The sequence below is a fragment of the Nematolebias whitei genome, chromosome 20 (genome assembly GCF_014905685.2).
Source record: "Nematolebias whitei isolate Nwh7 chromosome 20, NemWhi1, whole genome shotgun sequence".
NCBI classification, from domain to species: domain Eukaryota; kingdom Metazoa; phylum Chordata; class Actinopteri; order Cyprinodontiformes; family Rivulidae; genus Nematolebias; species Nematolebias whitei.
This window is the reverse complement of record NC_056517.1, coordinates 23,824,400-23,842,283: the sequence shown is the minus strand read 5'-3', so window position 1 is coordinate 23,842,283 and position 17,884 is coordinate 23,824,400. Positions and strand designations below refer to the sequence as shown.

Sequence of the window (17,884 nt, the reverse complement as noted above, 5' to 3'; positions counted from 1 at the left end):
ACATAACTGCTGGCTCTAAATGATATATTTTTGACAACTTATTTGGTAAATAAAAAAATTACGGGGTGATTCTGCATGATTGCACAATCATCATCCAGCTTGAGCAAAATATTCTAGTTCCTTTTCTTTTTTTAACGTATGCACAGATGGTCTATTTGCTCACCCAGAATCAAACTATTGTGTTCCTGACCCTCAGTAGCCTTCCAGACTTCTTCAGGCTGCTTTGATCATTGTTTAGCTACCCTGTTCTTTGAATGCTCAGCATGAGTTTTACTTTTCACCCCCCCGATGAGCTCCCATGCTCTGAACATTGTGATCTTCTGACAGTCCAGGTATCAAAACAATGTTCTGCCTTCTTTTTGAGATTTACAGGCTGGATGTCTGAAAGCTGCTGTGTCCTTCTGCTTTTGAACGATTCTGTCTCTTTGTGTTGCAGAATACGAGGACGGTGTCCTGTCATCGTGGGTGAACAAAGAACGCTTTCAAGGATACCTTCAGATCGATGGTTTTACGTTGTATGAGCTTGGTGAAACAGGTGACGAATGCTGTTTTCGTACATAATACAACTCCCAAATTTCATTCTTTTGGGGTTTTTTGGTAATCACACTTTAATTTTTTACAAAATATTAACTGAATATTTAGCGGGGCTATTTTTTGCTCAATAGTTAAATTGTTTTAGAGGTAAAATATTGCCATGGAGCGTCACAAAACTTCACAATATTCACTAAATTCCTAAAGAATAAACAAATGTAGAAAATGCTTACATGTTAAAGTCAAATCTGGAACATGTTTAGTAATGCTTGCATTTTTCCTCCCTTCTTCTTTGTCACAATAGATTCAGCTCAGTGTTTATTAGCCTATTTGGAATTATTTTACTTTAACTTGTGCATTTTATTGTTTTTTTTTTCCCCTTTATGTCTTTTTTACTCTTTACAACACGGGAATTAAAGTTCCTCATAAGCACTTCTGAGCTGCATACTAAATACAGGCACACATCATTTGAAGTGTGTCATCACAATTTTATTATAAAATTAACTCCCTAATGTTTAGCAGCCCCACCACAAATATTAGCAAGTAGCAACTTAAAAATTAAACATTTATAGCAGCTGTTGTAGAAAAACCTGCCTTACTTTGGCATTTAGGCTACATTTACAAAATGAAAAGAGATCCTTGCCCCCACGAAACAGCCCATATTCTTGTTCAAATACAGTTTTCCATGAAAAAGTATATTAAGTGCAAGATGGAAATACAAACTGCCCCTTAAACAGCAGTAAATTGATGCTCCGTGCAAAAATGCTGTGCTTTTCTAATATTGGATACAGCATTTTCCTCCTTTCTGAGCTTTTTACTGAGAACATTGAGGCAGCTGTGGATCAGCCGTGGTCCTGAAACTGGAAGGTTGACAGTTTGATGCTCAGTTTTCAATGTGTCGAAGAGGCAAGACACAACACCCCCATGCTGATATGCTAATTGGCATGTTGTACGTGTAGTAAAAAGCATGCATGTGTATATAAAAACACATTTTTATCCATTTTGTATAATCTAAACAAGCTTTAAAAGGTGCTGATGCATGCTCAATAATCCAGGTACTGTATTTTTCGCCCTATGAGTCAGTTTTTTTTGCGTAATTTGCATTTCCTGCGACTTATATGCCAAAGCAACGTATATGGATTTTTTTCCCATATTTATAAACCAATTTTTGGCTGGGATATGATCGTTTTCATTCATTCTGACTAAAAATATTGAACACTACCATTTTCAGTCGCTAGATGGCAGTCAAGTAATCTAGCATGCCGTTGGATCATGTAATATGGAAAAGTAGCTGTTAATGACACATTTGGCTTGCCATAGCCTGCCACAGTCATCTGCCTTGAGCAACCGTCAAGTCAGCTTAATTTTGCTGCGCCGCCCCGGCGAAATGCAGCCGATTTGACTGTCAAAGTGCATTTATAAAGTAAAAGTTCAACTGAGACACACCTTTATTATAAAGTGGAGCTAACAAATATTTGTTTTTAGGTGGTTATCTTGTTAAATTTCAAAGAAATGGACAGTGAGTCGCCCTCTGCGCGTTCATGTTTTCGCGTATCGGCTTTTGAAATGCAGCTGATTTGATTGTTAAAGTGCATTTATTAAGTCAAAGTTCAACCGAGACACACCTTTATTATAATTTCAAGCAAACAAATAATTGTTTTTAGGTGGTTATCTTGTTAAGTTTTGAAGAAATGCACAGTGAGTCCTCTCGTGCACGCGCCTACCCCGGTACTTCCGCATATCGGCTTTTGAAAATACAGCTGGTTTGACCGTCAAAGTGCATTTATTAAGGAAAAGTTAGACTGAGACGCACCTTTGATATAATGTTGAGCAAACAAATAATTGTTTTAATCTTGTTAAATTCTTAGTCCTCCCGTGCATGCTGCTGCGCCAGCAACATTTCCCGGTTGTCAGTGGTGACTCATAATAGATGCGACGTATTTATGGATTTTTCCACTTTATTAGACGTATTTGGACTGATGCGACTTATAGGGCGGTGCGACGGGTACAGCAGAAAATACGGTATCCAACTAGGTTGAGTCAGGTCCTCTGGACAGATTCTTCTATGTTGAAACGTTTCGTCTTTTATCCGAAAGACTTCTTCAGTCTGAGGAGCTGCAACAAACTCAGTCTTATAACTAGCACCTCTCGTAGTGGATCAAGCAGTTTGCTGGTGACATCCAGAACTAGCTGTTCACATGTAAAAGGAGGTCCATCTGCCTAACGACCAATTGTTAGTGCCCTGATGGCTGCTTGCTATTCACAGAGGGCTATGTGATGCTAGGAATAACTGTGTGGTAAGAAGGTATTGGAGTAGTTGGACACGGAGGCCTCCGCCCCCGTTTATAATGATGGACAGTTTCTCTTCACAAAGATGGCTTCCTTCACTCCTCTCTCAAACCAGTGTTCCTCTCTATCAAGGATGTGAACATCTTCATCCCTAAAAGAATGACCGCTGGCCTGCATATGAGTGTAGACCTCAGAGTCCTGGCCTGATGCTGCCGCTCTTCTGTTCTGGACCATCCTTTTTAGCCAGTGGTGATTCTGCTTCTCCTGCTTGCAGCTCCTCAGACAGAAGAAGTATTTTGGATAAAAGACGAAACGTTTCAACAAAGAAGAATCCATCCAGAGGACCTGACTCAACCTTGTTAAATTTAAAAGGTGCTGTTTAAGTTCTTAATATTTTATGTCCTGCTGGCAGTTGGATGCTGCTGAAATGCTTTCCTTTCTCTCTGATCCAAGCCCAACTTTCTGTGTATTAACATCTGTGCTTATAAAATACTCTGTGTATGATGTTAACTGGATAAACAATGTGTGACTGATGGAAATCTTACAGTTTAGGTTGACGTGAATGTGTGTAGAAACAAACAAATAAATAAATGGCAGCTGCCTTGTCACTGAAGTGTTTTCAACCTTTTCAACCAAGGATCACATTTCATGCTCCTGGGCTCAGTGAAGCTGGTGGGATGACATTTTATGCTTGAAAATCCCCTATCCAACACTTCACAAGCCATAAGCAGACAGAGGTCTGGACCCACATCTAAATACTAGCATGACGGAAATCAGTGAAGAGCCTGAAACTGTGAATTAAATTATTTATGTGGCATGATTTAAGGGACTGAAACACAGACTGAGAGATGAAGCACAATCTGTTTGAACACGTTAGAAGGCCGTTCTCTTTTCATTGAGGTGTTTTCCAGGGGTGGAAACACAAAAAACAAACAACCAACCCATATACCATTAGCATAATAAACTATTGCATTTGTATGCATTTTTATTTTTTTCCCCATTCTGTTAAAACCATGAATCTCGCTGCATATTAATACTGGATTTACACACCAAACCAGTCTGTAAACATTATCGGCTGAGTAAACGATGCACTTCCTAAACCAGTGGATTAGATGGAGCAGATTTCAGGAACTATGATGCGAGTTCTCGGATGGATGTATTAAATTAGATTACATCACTGCACAAGAGAGAACACGTCTTTAAGCTTTCATCAGAAACTCTTTCTACTTTGAAGGATGTGGGCTTTTATGAGAGATTCACAAATGCTTTATGATGCACTGAAATGTGAAGCAAGATTCTATTCAAACCCTGAACTTCTTATGTAATCAGCTTTAATTAGGAATCCAAAACACCTCAACTTGTGTTATGGTATAACTGAGAGTCATGAAGCTGCAGAAAAGAAAAACGGCGTTAAATTTCTGTAGTTTTACTTCATCTGTGGGTCACAGATAGGCCTGTCATGATAACAAATTTTGCTGGGCGATTTATTGTGTCAGAAATTATTGTGATAAATGATGATAATGTTTGAAATTTGACAATAATTAGTAATTATTGTCAAATTTAAGAAGAAATGTTGGTTAATTTTTGAGTGTAGTACGTTTTTTTGACCACCGGATGGCAATATAAGACAGCTTGAACCTAAGGATGGATAGTGAGGGAGCGAGCAGCGTGTCTCTTTAAGAAAAATAGGAGGGAAGCCCCTTGACGGGACATGTTCTGTCTCTCGTTCCTGTTTTTCGGTTCTCAAAATGGCGGACGCTCGGTGTGGTTTGAGCTCTTTAGCATAGCATTTTTCACACAAAGCTTTTAATAAAAAAATCAATAAACAAGTTCTCAGCTTCTTTTTGCAGAGAAAAACAACTTTTTACACAAAGGTACAGGCTTCAACTGTGAATTTTGGAGCTTCAACAAGACGGAGGTTTTTTTTTTCAGAGGTCGGCCTGTTAGCTTAGCTCGTAGCATAGCTTCCTTCTTAGCTTAGCTGCTTTTAACGATCCAACAAACAATTTTGGGCAGTTAAAATGGATTTTAAAAGAGAGAAGAGGAAGGGAGAGGTCAGTGAAGAGCACCGGGGTTGAGCCTTTTGTCATCCAGTGTCTTCAGTAGAAAGAGAGACACGAATAGACGATAAAGCTAATAAATGAAAATAAGTAGATAATTTTCATTTATCATACGATTAATTGATTTATTGTTTATCGCGACTGGCCTAGTAACAATTGACCAAAATATTCAGAGAAAGCATTTTCCTAGTAAGATATGAAATATAAAAATTAGGAAAAACTTCTGAGTAGATGAAGCAAAGATATGAAATGAAATAAAAATAATAAGTACTAGAGAAATTGCCTTTAATGTGAAAATGCAGTGTGAATTCTGATTTCTGAATGATTTTTGCTGAAAGCTGCTGAAATGGTTTTTGTCGCTAAACTGTTAATACAAGTTGGATCTGAACAGCTGACTTAGCTGAAATCAGGAAAATAAAGATGCAAAACAGAAGAGAAACAGTAGAAATGTATAGAAAAAGCTGAATAGGGTAAAATGAAGTGGAATAAGCTAAAATTAGGAAAAAATAAACTGAAATATGCAGACAAAAGCTGACATTTTTTAACAAAAAGAAGTTGAAACGATCAGAAAGAAGCACAAAAGACAATCAAAAATATATCTGGGGAAAAAAGGCTAAATTTAGCAGAAAATTATCTACAAAGTAGCTGAAAAAGTAGACTAAAAGCTTAATTTAGCTGAAATTAGCAGAATTTTCTGGTTTATTTTTATATAGCACTCAACGCACTGATATGACTTATGTTGTGGCTTGGAGCTATATAAATAAACTGAATTGAATTGAACAGAAAGGAGCTGAAGGAAACTGAAATTAGCACAAAGAACCTGAAAAAACAGCTGAACCACAACAAAAGCTGAAATGAGCAGTAAAAGATTTTAAACATCACAAAGGTTTGAAGGATGTAGCGCTCCATCCATTCATAATGAGAAAAACATGGCCAGAAAAAGGTAAATATTTTTAAAAGTACAAATGACACAAATTTATAGCAGGAATGTCCTGAACGTTGAAATATATGAATTGTTGAAATAACACAACAATTGTGGTACAAATTGCATGCTGCAAAATGTAAATAAGAAAATGGGTCTCAGTTGTGTGAATTCTTAAAGCATTATTTAATTTTATTGTTATGCAAAGACTGTGAGGATTATGTCAAGCTGTCATTTTATTTAGCTACCAGGGTTGTGCTGCTACGACGTTTTTAAGGCTTATTGGTTGGAGTTTTTTGGTGTATGAGAAGACAAATGCTTTCTATATTCAAATATATTCTGTCAAAGTTTTTTATTTATTTACAAGACTTCAAAAATCAACACAGTTGAGTTTTCATAGCGGTAAAAATAAGCTGGAGTGGGACGTTGGGGTGAGTGGACTCTGAAACTGCTCAAGTGAAATTACTAGAAAAAATAAAGCCCCTCCAAGAAGGCAGCAGTGAAACCTTTTGTTTTTCTACTTTTCTAGTTCAGTAAATTATAGCATTTTGCAAAGTTAAGTGGAGATAAAAATAGATGGATTGGACGAGTCTTTACTGAACTGCTTGTGTTGTGCAAGATCAAGTTCAAGTCAACTTTATTGTCGTTTCATCACATGTGGTACATGATATGGAATGAAATTATGTAATCAAAGTCCCAGTTACACCCCAAAATAGCAAAATGTAAAGTATAAAACGAAACCATAAATAAGGATCTAAGATGTACTTTTTAAAAAAAAAATTATTTACCCTTTATTTATAAAGGTAGTCTCATTGAGTCACAAGAACTCATTTTCAAGAGAGACCTGTTTTTGGGAGCAAATGGTGGGGTTTTGCTCAGGGTCCCAGAGTGGGGCAAGTGAGGGTGGAGGCAGGCGTGGGTGTTTCACCTTTTCCACCCACATTTTGATGTTGATGGTACCGGGAGTTGAACCTGTGACTTTCTGATCACAGGCCCACCTTTTCTAACCTCTGTGCCAGTACTTCACCTATATATGATAAGATATATGCTGAACAAACCCCAAAAGTACGCTAAAAGATATTAGATATTAGATTAGATATTTACCGTATCTAAGATGTAATTTTTCATTTCAGTACTTGACTCAAATTTTTACGTATATTACCTAAAAGTATTAGTCTATTTTTGAGATAGGTTTACAGCACATACAAAACAAAACTAAGAACTAACAAAAATTATGTTTTTTTTAAACTACCATTTTTTTTTTGTATAAGTTGCGCCTTTTTACATAAATTTGCAAGTCCTGTGACTTATACACCGAAGCGACTAATATGGTTTTTCTTCTTCCCATATTTATAACCCAATTTTAGCTGAGATCTGACGATTTCATTCATTCTGACATGGAAAATATTGAACACTACTATTTTCAGACGCTAGAGGGTCCTCGGCCAATATGACAAGCCACGTATATCATTAATAGGTAAAAGTGGCTATTAATGAGACACTTGACTTGCCATACCAAACCACCTTCGTCTCGCTCCAGAACTCTTGGAGCAAATGTCAAATCAGCTACATTTCGCGGCGGCGCCCAGGCGAAATGCAGCTGATTTGATCATTAAAGTAAATTTATTAAGGAAAACTTCAACCGAGACACACCTTTGCTATGTCAAGCAAACAAATAATTGTTTTTAGGCGTTAATCTTGTAAAATTTAGACGAAATGCACAGCGAGTCCTCCCTCTGCGTGCTCCCGCTTCCATGAATTGGCTTTTGAAATGCAGCTGATTTGACCATTAAAGTGCATTTATTAAGGAAAAGTTCAACTGAGACACACCTTTACTATAACGTTGAGCAAACAAATAATTGTTTTAAAACGTTAATCTTGTTAAACTCTTGTTAAAGTCCTCCCGTGCATGCTCCCGTGGCTGCCATTTGGCAGCCCATCGATTTTTGGCACAACACTGGCCTATGTTTCTGGGTGGTCAGCGGTGACGCATAATAGATGTGACTTATACGGCAAAGCGACTTATTTATGTTTTTTCCAATTTATTATACATTTTGGGACTGGTGTGACTTATACGGCAGTGCAACGTGTACGGCGGAAAGTACGGTATACCCCGCTATACCTCCGTTTTATTTTTGTTTGTTTTCTTTGTTACATCTGCAGATTTTACATCATATTTGAGTTCTTTTTTTTAAAACACTATAATGGCTAATAGACTGCAATGCTTTATTTGTTTTTGCACTGTTACTGTAATTGCTGTCACTTTTGTATAAATGAAAAGCCTGTGACAATTTAACGGATTTGTACCTGAAATTAGTAAAGAGCATGTGCACTGCTAGCAAACAGAGAGAATTTAACCATGAAAAGGATTAAAAGACTTTTACTACTCAAGTGTTGTTTGTAGTGTCTGCATCACAAAGAAAGAATTTAATTACAACAGGAAAACTATACAAAACTTTCTTCCATTTTTAACTTCAGAAAAGCTTTTTCTTGACTCACAGCCTACAGTGTTGCAGCAAAGTCTGCACACGTTCTGACGGCACAAAGATGAATCCTGCTACTACAGCAGCAGAGCTTTTTTAGTGTTCCAAACCTGCACCGAGTTAATTATGCATATTCCCGCAGGTGGAACTCCCGTGATGCCGTAGTGTGGAGGGAAAACGCACAATAAATTAACTTTTTTTTGTTTGTTTCCTAAACAATCTCAGACCTTGGTGGTGGTAAGTTATTTTGAGTGCACGTTGAGGTGAATGTGATACCCACACTTCTTCCATGTTTGCTATTTTTCCTGTTACTGATGCCAGGCTGTCTACTCACTTTACATAACCTCTCAGCATCAGCGAGCAGCAGGGGGCAGGCTGGCACTCTCATCCAAAAGTCTGCTGGCTCCCAGCCTCAAATCATGCCAGTTTAAATAGGAAACATTTTGTTGAAAGTTTTTTTCTAAATACATAACTGTCATGCCATGTGTTTTGGGGTTTAAATAGCATCCAGATAGGATATTTAAAAAAAAAAAAAAAGACCACTTATTTCCTGCACAAACAAGCAACTTCTAATCTTTTATATTTAAGTGATTACCGTACTTGCCGCCATACACGTCACACCACCGTATAAGTTGCATCAGTCCAAATATGTCTAATGAAGTGGGAAAAAAACCATAAATAAGTTGCTTCACCGTATAAGTCTCATCTATTATGCATCACCGCTGACCACCCGGAAAGTGGGCTGTTGTTGTGCCAAAAATCGGTTGGCTTCCAAATGGCAGCCACGGGAGTGTGCACAAGAGGACTTTAACAAGAATTTAACAAGATTAACACTTAAAAACAATTATATGTTTGCTCAACATTATAGCAAAGATGTGTCTCAGTTGAACTTTTCCTTAATAAATGCACTTTAATGGTCAAATCAGTTGCATTTCGCCTGGGCGGCACAGCAAAATACAGCAGATTTGATGTTTGCTCCAGGAGTTTTGGAGCGAGACGAAGATGCCTTGGTATGGCAACAAAATGTCTCATTAATAGCCACTTTTACCTATTAATGAGACACTTGGCTTGCCATATTAGTTGAGGGCCCACTAGTGGCTGAAAATGCTTGTGTTCAATACCAAAAAAAGTCCATGTTTAATAATCCAGGTATACAATCCAACAATTTTCAGTCAGGTCATCTGGACAGTTTCTTTTTTTGCTGAAACGTTTCACCTTCTATCTGGAAGGCTTCATCAGTCAAGGAAACGCACAACACAAAACTGATTCTTCCCCCAAACGGTTTACTCCACAGTGGAACAAACCAGTTATGTTGGTACTAAGATGGTGTCTTTGGCACGCCCCTTCCTCTTGTGTCAGCCCTCTTCCTCGTCGACAGTCATGTCAAACTGGTTCAAAACCAAAAAAAGTCCATGCTGAAAAAATACTAATTTTTTGGTTTTGAACCAGTTTGACATGACTGTCGACGAGGAAGAGGGCTGGCACAAGAGGAGGGGGCGTGCCAAAGACACCATCTTAGCACCAACATAATTGGTTTGTTCCACTGTGGAGTAAACTCTTTGGGGGAAGAATCGGTTTTGTGTTGTGTGTTTCTTTGACTGATGAAGCCTTCCAGATAGAAGGTGAAACGTTTCAGCAAAAAAAGAAACTGTCCAGATGACCTGACTGAAAATTGTTGGGTAGTGTTCAATATGTTCCATGCCAGAATGAATTAAATCATCAGATCTCAGCCAAAAATTGAGTTATAAATATGGGGAAAAAACATAAATACATAGCTTCGTTGTATTAGTCGCATCTATTATGCATCACCGCTGACGCGTCGCGTTTGTTATGTGTCACCGCTGGTCACTCGGAAACGTGTGCCAGTGTTGTGCCAAAAATTGATTGTCTGCCAAATGGCGGTCACGGGAGTGTGCACAAGAGGACTTGAACAAGAATTTAACAAGACTAACACCTAAAAACAATTATTTGTTTGCTCGACATTATAGTAAAGGTGTGTCTCCGTTGAACTTTTCCTTAATAAATGCACTTTAATGGTCAAACCAGCTGCATTTTGCCTGTGCGGTGCAGCGGAATACAGCGGATTTGATGTTTGCACCAGGAGTTTCGGAGCGAGACGTAGGTGGTTTTGTATGGCAACAAAATGTCTCATTAATAGCCACTTACCTATTAATGCGACACTTGGCTTGCCATATTAGTTGATGGCCCTCTAATGGCTGAAAATGGTAGTGTTCAACATTTTTCATGTCGGAATGAATGAAATCGTCAGATCTCAGCCAAAAATTGGGTTATAAATATGAGGGGAAAAAACATAAATAAGTTGCTTCTTTGTATAATTCGCAGGGCATGCTAATTTTTGCAAAAAGGTGCGACTTACACAGCAAAAAGCATGGTAATAAATAAATCACCTTTTATGCCCCTTCCTTTCTTTTCCCCATTGTGAGGCAATGTGTCTTCTATAGAGCATCTAACTGGCCTGCTGTTGTCTCCACACCATCTTTTTGTGTGTCCGGTTGTAATTTGTAACTCTCATATGCGTCCTCAGGCAAACTGGTGGCGATCGCGATCATAGATGAGAAGGACCCTACAGAGGAGAGCAGCAGGTACAAAGAGCACTGAAATTAAAAAGCACAGCTCTTTATAAATTGCTCCCACACTTCCCCACGATAGCTGCATTTAGGTGTGTGGCTTTCAAATAAAGAGATAAGACTTGCCGTTATTGTTTGGCGCTTCCCACAAATTGCTGCCACCAGCTAAATAAAGATAGACTGTGACTTATGTGGTTTTTCACTCTCTTCTCATTTGCTTTTAGATTAAAGACCTTGATGCAGAGGGTGGCGAAGGAATACAGAGAACATTTTAACAGGTGAGGCACGGATATACGATGAGGTCAGAGATGAAAATCCAGTTTATACATTTATTCTGGGACGGTGTACTCACTGGGGAACGCTGCCTGTCTATTCACAAGCAACTTTTTGCCGTTGTCGGGGCACGTCTGTTTTTTTTTGTAGCGGCTCAGTAGAAAGGTAATTATGTGAAATGTCAGCTTCCAAATATAGGTGTTCTTTTCAGCTGTCAATCACAAGTCTAACCCGGCTTTTATTAATGCGTAATTTTCTTTTTTTTTCTCCAGCTCCTTTTGTGCAATAACATCTTGGAATGGGTGTTTATAGTATGCTCTGTGTTGTTTGACTCGTTTCCTGTGTTGGAGAGGAGCTCTGTAACAAGGCAAATGAGAACCGCTAAAAATACAGAGTGGATCATTTCATGGCACGTTATTTTTGCTCTTGTAGTGGAAAGAAAGTTGAAGATGATGCGTGCGCTCAGGTGTTTAACAAAGGACTGTTGAGTGAAGTGCTAATTCAGTAAGAACAATTGGTGGGTCATCCTTTAACTAGAGGACTCGGGTTAAAGCGAGCGTGTGCTCCCCTGAAGTGGCTGCTGCTTTGGAATAGAGACGTGCTTCTCAAAGTGCCATGATCAAAGGATTTCTGCCTCTCCAGGCATTCCCATTAGGACTGATTGAATTACACAGATCTCTATCATCAATTACACAACTATCCGCCGCGTTGCCATGTGCTGTTTTTTTGAAGCTTCGCAAGTTTGAAGGTTCCCACTGAGATCAGAGCTGCCTGCAGTGTTCTTACACACCTAAGCGGTGCTCATAATTACAAGTCGCCGACTATAGTGTCGCCCCCGATGGTAGATGGAGGCAGTACAGGGAGTGAGAGATCACAGATGACTGACATTTCAAGGAGCTGATGCTGTTTGATGTAGTAATCAGTGTTGTAGCATTCAGCTCACCCACCACTTGTGTGTGTGTGTGTGTGTGTGTGCGTGTGCGTGGAGTGAGAAGGCACACATGGTTGTATTTGTGCAAATTGTACTTGTGGGGTTTTCATTTGGTTTGTGTGTGTGTGTGCTGAAATTCTGCACCAGTTATTATTGTCTTTACTTTGATGTACCAGTTGCTGCTTATTAACTAGAGAAAACTCTTATCACAAAGTCACAAACAGTAATCGTAAAGTTTTGACTTTACTGCTCATGAAAATGCCTAAACTCTTCAGATTTCCTGTTTAGAAGAAATGGCATTCTGAGCAACATACCCCAGTTGATAAAGTGCATTTTTTACATTATGACTAATTGCAATATAAATTGCTTAATCCAACAAAGTTCAGTCAGCTCCTCTGGATGGTTTGTTTTTGTTGAAACGTTTCGTCCTTCATCCAAAGGACTTCATCAGTCCGAGGAGCCACAACAAACTCAGTCCCACAAGCAGCACACTCACATAGTGGACCAACCAGTTTGCTGGTGATAAGATGGTTTCTGGAGTGTACCCTCTCCCCCGTCGACTCCTCTGAGGCAGCCATAGCCAAAGTGGTTAAAAACATCAAAGTTCATGCGCAATAATCCAGGTAAAAAAAATCCAACAATGTTCATTCAGGTCTTCCGGATGATTTCTTTTTTTGTTGTTGTTGTTGAAACGGGACTTATGGAACAGAGTTTGTTGTGGCTCCTCAGACTGATGAAGTCCTTTGGATGACGGCAAAAAAAAAAAAAAAAAAAGAAACTGTCCAGAAGACCTGACTTAAATTTGTTGGATTTTTTTACTTGGATTATTGAGCATGAACTTTAATACATTGCTTAATTTTGTCAAGAGCTATACATGGATTATTTTAGGATCATAGTAGTACGTTTGGATAAAAGACGAAATGTTTCAACAAGAAACGCCAAAGTCCATGCTCAATAATCCAGGTATAAATATAAAATCTGGACAGGTCATATGGACAGTTTCTTTTTTGTGCTGCAATGTTTCTTCCTTCATCCAAAGGGCTTCATCAGTCTGAGGAAACACCAAGAGAGTGAGAGGGTGGGCACTGGAGGAGAGGGCGTACCCCAGAGACCATCTTAGCACCAACATAACTGGTTTATCCACTTTGGAGTAGGCTCATGGTGGAGAATCAGTTTTGTTTTGTGTTTCCTCAGACTGATGAAGCCCTGTGGATGGAGGGCGAAACGTGTCGGCACAAATAAGAAACCGTCCAGATGACCTGACTGAACATTGTTGGGTTTCAACAAGAAGTATCCACCCAGAGGACCTGGCAACTTATTTTAGACAGTAATACATTGTTTTGTTTTAAAGTTTATTAACGGCTCTGATTCAAAGTTCACTGTGATGGCCATCATCCATCTGTTTTCAGGGAAAGTACTTTATATAAACCCATTCTACTGGATCAGTCAGTGGCAGCAGAATGCAGCAAAGGAAACATTTTTCTACAACAGCTGGATTATATGGGATCAGAAAAGACTTTAATCAGGCTTTGTGTTTGCTTGACGTGTAAACAAGTATTTTCTAATGATGATGTTTATATCTGCCTGATCAAGTCAGAAATGTCCTAAAGATGCTGTGAATCAGAAAAACACTGGCTGTCCCCTTTTATTAAAGCAAAAACCAAGTGGTACAAATTATTCTCATCATTTACTAAAACATAAAACCAAACTGGTTAAGCAAGGTTTTATACCTTGTACATTTTAAAGGTTAATATGATTTCAGGTCCCGAGTTGTTAATTTGATGCTAAAATGCTGACTATTTTATATAGAACTTTAAATTTGAGATAAAATTTCAATCCATATTAAGCAGTTCTTTACTTTTTTCTTTTTTTTTAGCAAATGCACATATAATTCCCAAGAAATTAGTTTTTGCATTAAAAGTTCACACTTTAAAAAAAAAGTTTTTTCATGATGTCCTAATTGTCCTGTGCTGAAATACTGTTGTAGTCCCAAATAATACTGTGAAAAAACATGTAAAAATTCACACCAATATTACACTTTTAAGACCCCTCCACCCTGCGTCGTGCTGCCAAAACCTGCCCGTTTTCTGTTTATACCGTGTGATACAAGCAGTGAAGCTCCGTCTGGGTGTGTCGTTTGAAATGGCTTCCCGGTGTGGTGGAATCAGAAGCGTGATGTGCGACATGACAGCCTCAGATTTCAGCGTGGCATGTTCCACCATGCAGCCTCTCACACATTTGTCATTTTGGATCTGTGACTTGGGTGAAACAATAACGCCCCTACCATCCATCTCAGTGAGCAACAGCGCTCACGTAGATCCTTTTGTGTCCTCTCACAATGTCTTTCTCACAGTTAAAAAGGGGTTTTCTACTTTTTTAATTGGACTGGCAATCATTCAACTGTCAGCTGAGGTCCAAGGTCCAGGTTTAAGTACAAGGACAACAAAAAAGGCTTATTACTTACCAATACTGCTACTTATAGTAGATTTGTCATGGCTACTGGTAGATTTCCCTGATGATGAAAACATATTTTCGTGGTTAAATTACCATTCTTTTACTTTCGGTAGTGGACGTTATTTTTACCGTGTCTTTGTGTTTGTTCAGTCATTGCTAACAAAAAAAAAGAAAGAAATTGAAATAGAAACTCTCAGAAAGTAAAAAATGAATGTATACTTCTACAACTTATTTTGGAATCAACCCAATTTAAGATAGCCACTACAGCTAATCTACATTAGCCAACGTATAATGGCTATACCTCAGTCAGTTTTACATGTATTGAGCTAAAGTTTGGTGCATCAGTAGTTCAGACCTATTCATGTACATATATCAAATACACAATATTTAAGTCTAAAATACCTTCTTGTTAAAAGATGATTTTAGTTTGAACCTTTGGGATGAAAGGCAGCAGAAGATGTGTATTTATTTAAAGGATAACCTTTAATTTTTCAAGTATTTAACAAAACCGACCGCCATCTAGTGACAGAGAAAAATGGTAATTTGTCTATCGTTGATGTTTTTTGGTAAATTTTGCGACTGTTTCTTAGGATATTTATTTATTTGCGTATTTATTTTCAGAAATCCTTTGTATTGTTTACCAAGAAGTGTCGGATGAAAAGATCTACAAATACTGAAGCTATTGAGTGACAAAGCTGTATAAACATAAAAAAAAAACAAATCTCCATTTAGTTCAAATTCATATTTTGCGTGCTTCTGCCTCTTACACCCATGTCAGTTGTATAGCTGTGAATAATTTCTATTTTTAATTGATGTCTGACTGTGCTGCAGTTTTCAGAAATTGCTTATTTTGTAAAGGGCTCAATTCCTAAACTGACCTGCTATTGTCGCCAATAATGTCTCAATCTTTTACTCTTTTTGGTTATTGCAGCCATGGAAGTTATTCTTTTTCCGTCTTGTCACAATCATTTCATTCATATAAGCACATCTGTTTAGTGCCTGGAGGACAAATGTCCTAGTTGTAGCTATGATTCAGGATCTATAATACCTACCATATATGCAGAAGCCCCCGTAATCAGTCATTTGGTGGAAGCCACTGGCTTTCCTGGTCTTGTGCGGCTCTCCTTTTCCTTGTCAACCCACAATACACTCTGCTCAGACGTAGTGCAGCACAATGAGATACAAATTGAATTCCTCTTCCTTCCTTATCATTTAGATAAATAACCTGAGTCTTTTCTGTGGCGAAAAAAAGATGAGGAGAAGCAGCAGACGGCACAGTATGGAGCCGTGGGAATAATTTTTCTCTCTCCTGCAGTGACAAAAGCAACCAAAAAAAAAAAAAAAACCAGCCTTGTATTTCTTTCAACAAAGTTTCTTATTTGTGTGATATTGATAAAAATAATGTCTCAGTTTGTGCTAATGCTATACAGTCCACAGAAGCAGAAGAGCGAGTTCATGTCCTATTTTTGGACTTGTTTCATTTTCTCATGTCACTGATTTTTCTCTCATCTCCAGGGACTTCCAGTTTGGCCACATAGATGGGAACGACTACATTAACAGCCTCATTATGGGGTGAGTGTCTCATATCTAGCCTCCTTCTCTCTCCTCATGTTATCCTTCTCCTTCTCAGCCTCATGTTACCTTCTGTCAGCCACTTATCCTGCTCTGCACCGGCTTGTAACATCAGCCTTTGCCATTAAGAATGCTCTCTTGTGGAGAAGTCAATTACACAGACGAACTGCCATTTTTTTCAATGCTTTTGGCAACTTTAACCCTCTGGCATCAAAGGAAAAACAACACAAAGATGCAAACACTTCTACAAAATTGCATGCAAGCGGGCGGCCTAGTGTAAGAACATATAGGTAATTTAAGAAGAGGCTGCGTGTGGCTTGAATCTGTCGTGGTCTTGTGTTTTAATGTCTTGCCACAGAGCAGCACTAATGATGCAGTACGACCCTGCTGCAGCAGCTTTGTGCCCAGTCTATTAGGGTGTCATGCTCGGAGAGACCCTCCATCTGACTTTCCACACTTTTAATTAGACGGAAAGCCCCACTATAGTGTTACGGGCCAGCGGGGCTCTATCTGTTGACTTGTCTGTTTTGTGTCTTCCAGTATCTCATTATGTGCGTCTGTTTAATTTTGTGTGAGAGTATGTGAGCGTAATGGATCTGCTGCAGGATGTTGTTTTAATTTGAGCATGTTATTGTTTGTAAGAAGCAGATTATAACAGACGTGGTCTCCTAAGACTCGTGTAATTAAGTCAGTGTGTCAGCAAGCATCGTAGAAGTTGGATTTGAAACATGACTAACAAACTTCTTATGCAGAGTTCAAATCAGGCAGGCAGTGGGTACCTTTAAGGATAAAGGCAGTGATTAGCACTTCTAATTTTGTATGGGTATGTACTGTAAGTACTACACTAGGTTTTTATGAGGTTGAATTTGGCTGCTGTGGTTTAGGATTAATTGCTCTCTTTTGAGGAATGAAATCCTGGCCTGTCAATGTCCGCTAATCCTCTCTCGTTGGAGGGCAGTAGAAATAAATCTGATGGCTTTTACACGATTGCAGCGTGACAGCAGTCTGTCTGACAGTTCTGTTTAACTAAAGTTAACATTAGAGGCCCATAAATAATCATTAGCGCCACTCAAAATCTTGTTATTGTCCACCTTTCACGGTGGCAGGCAATAATGTACGTAGTTCCCTGTGTCTGTCAGAAAAAAAAAACATCTCATGGACCACTTGACAAATTCAATGAAACATGTAGAATGTACAGGTCCTTCTAAAAAAATTAGCATATTGTGATAAAGGTCATTATTTTCCATAATGTAATGATAAAAATCAAACTTTCATATATTTCAGATTCATTGCACACCAACTGAAATATTTCAGGTCTTTAATTGTTTTAATACTGATGATTATGGCATACAGCTCATGAAAACCCAAAATGCCTGTCCCAAAAAATTAGCATATTATGAAAAGGTTCTCTAAACAAGCTATTAACCTAACCATCTGAATCAACGACGTAACTCTAAATACCTGCAAAAGATTCCTGAGGCTTTTAAAAACTCCCAGCCTTGTTCATTACTCAAAACCACAATCATGGGTAAGACTGCCGACCTGACTGCTGTCCAGAAGGCCATCATTGATACCCTCAAGCAAGAGGGTAAGACACAGAAAGAAATTGCTGAACGAATAGGCTGTTCCCAGAGTGCTGTATCAAGGCACCTCAGTGGGAAGTCTGTGGGAAGGGAAAAGTGTGGCAGAAAACGCTGCACAACGAGAAGAGGTGACCGGACCCTGAGGAGGATTGTGGAGAAGGGCCGATTCCAGACCTTGGGGGACCTGCGGAAGCAGTG

General features: G+C 38.7%; 1 protein-coding gene across 1 annotated transcript in view; it reads left to right on the top strand.

Moving 5' to 3' along the window:
- tmx3b (thioredoxin related transmembrane protein 3b) overlaps window positions 1–17,884 on the top strand; it is a 62,117-nt gene that overhangs the window by 29,658 nt on the left and 14,575 nt on the right. Inside the window, exons 10-13 of the mRNA XM_037694228.1 lie at window positions 437–535; window positions 10,831–10,888; window positions 11,098–11,151; window positions 16,047–16,103. Of these exons, the coding sequence (XP_037550156.1) occupies window positions 437–535; window positions 10,831–10,888; window positions 11,098–11,151; window positions 16,047–16,103 (268 nt within the window). The remainder of the gene's footprint in view (window positions 1–436; window positions 536–10,830; window positions 10,889–11,097; window positions 11,152–16,046; window positions 16,104–17,884) is intronic.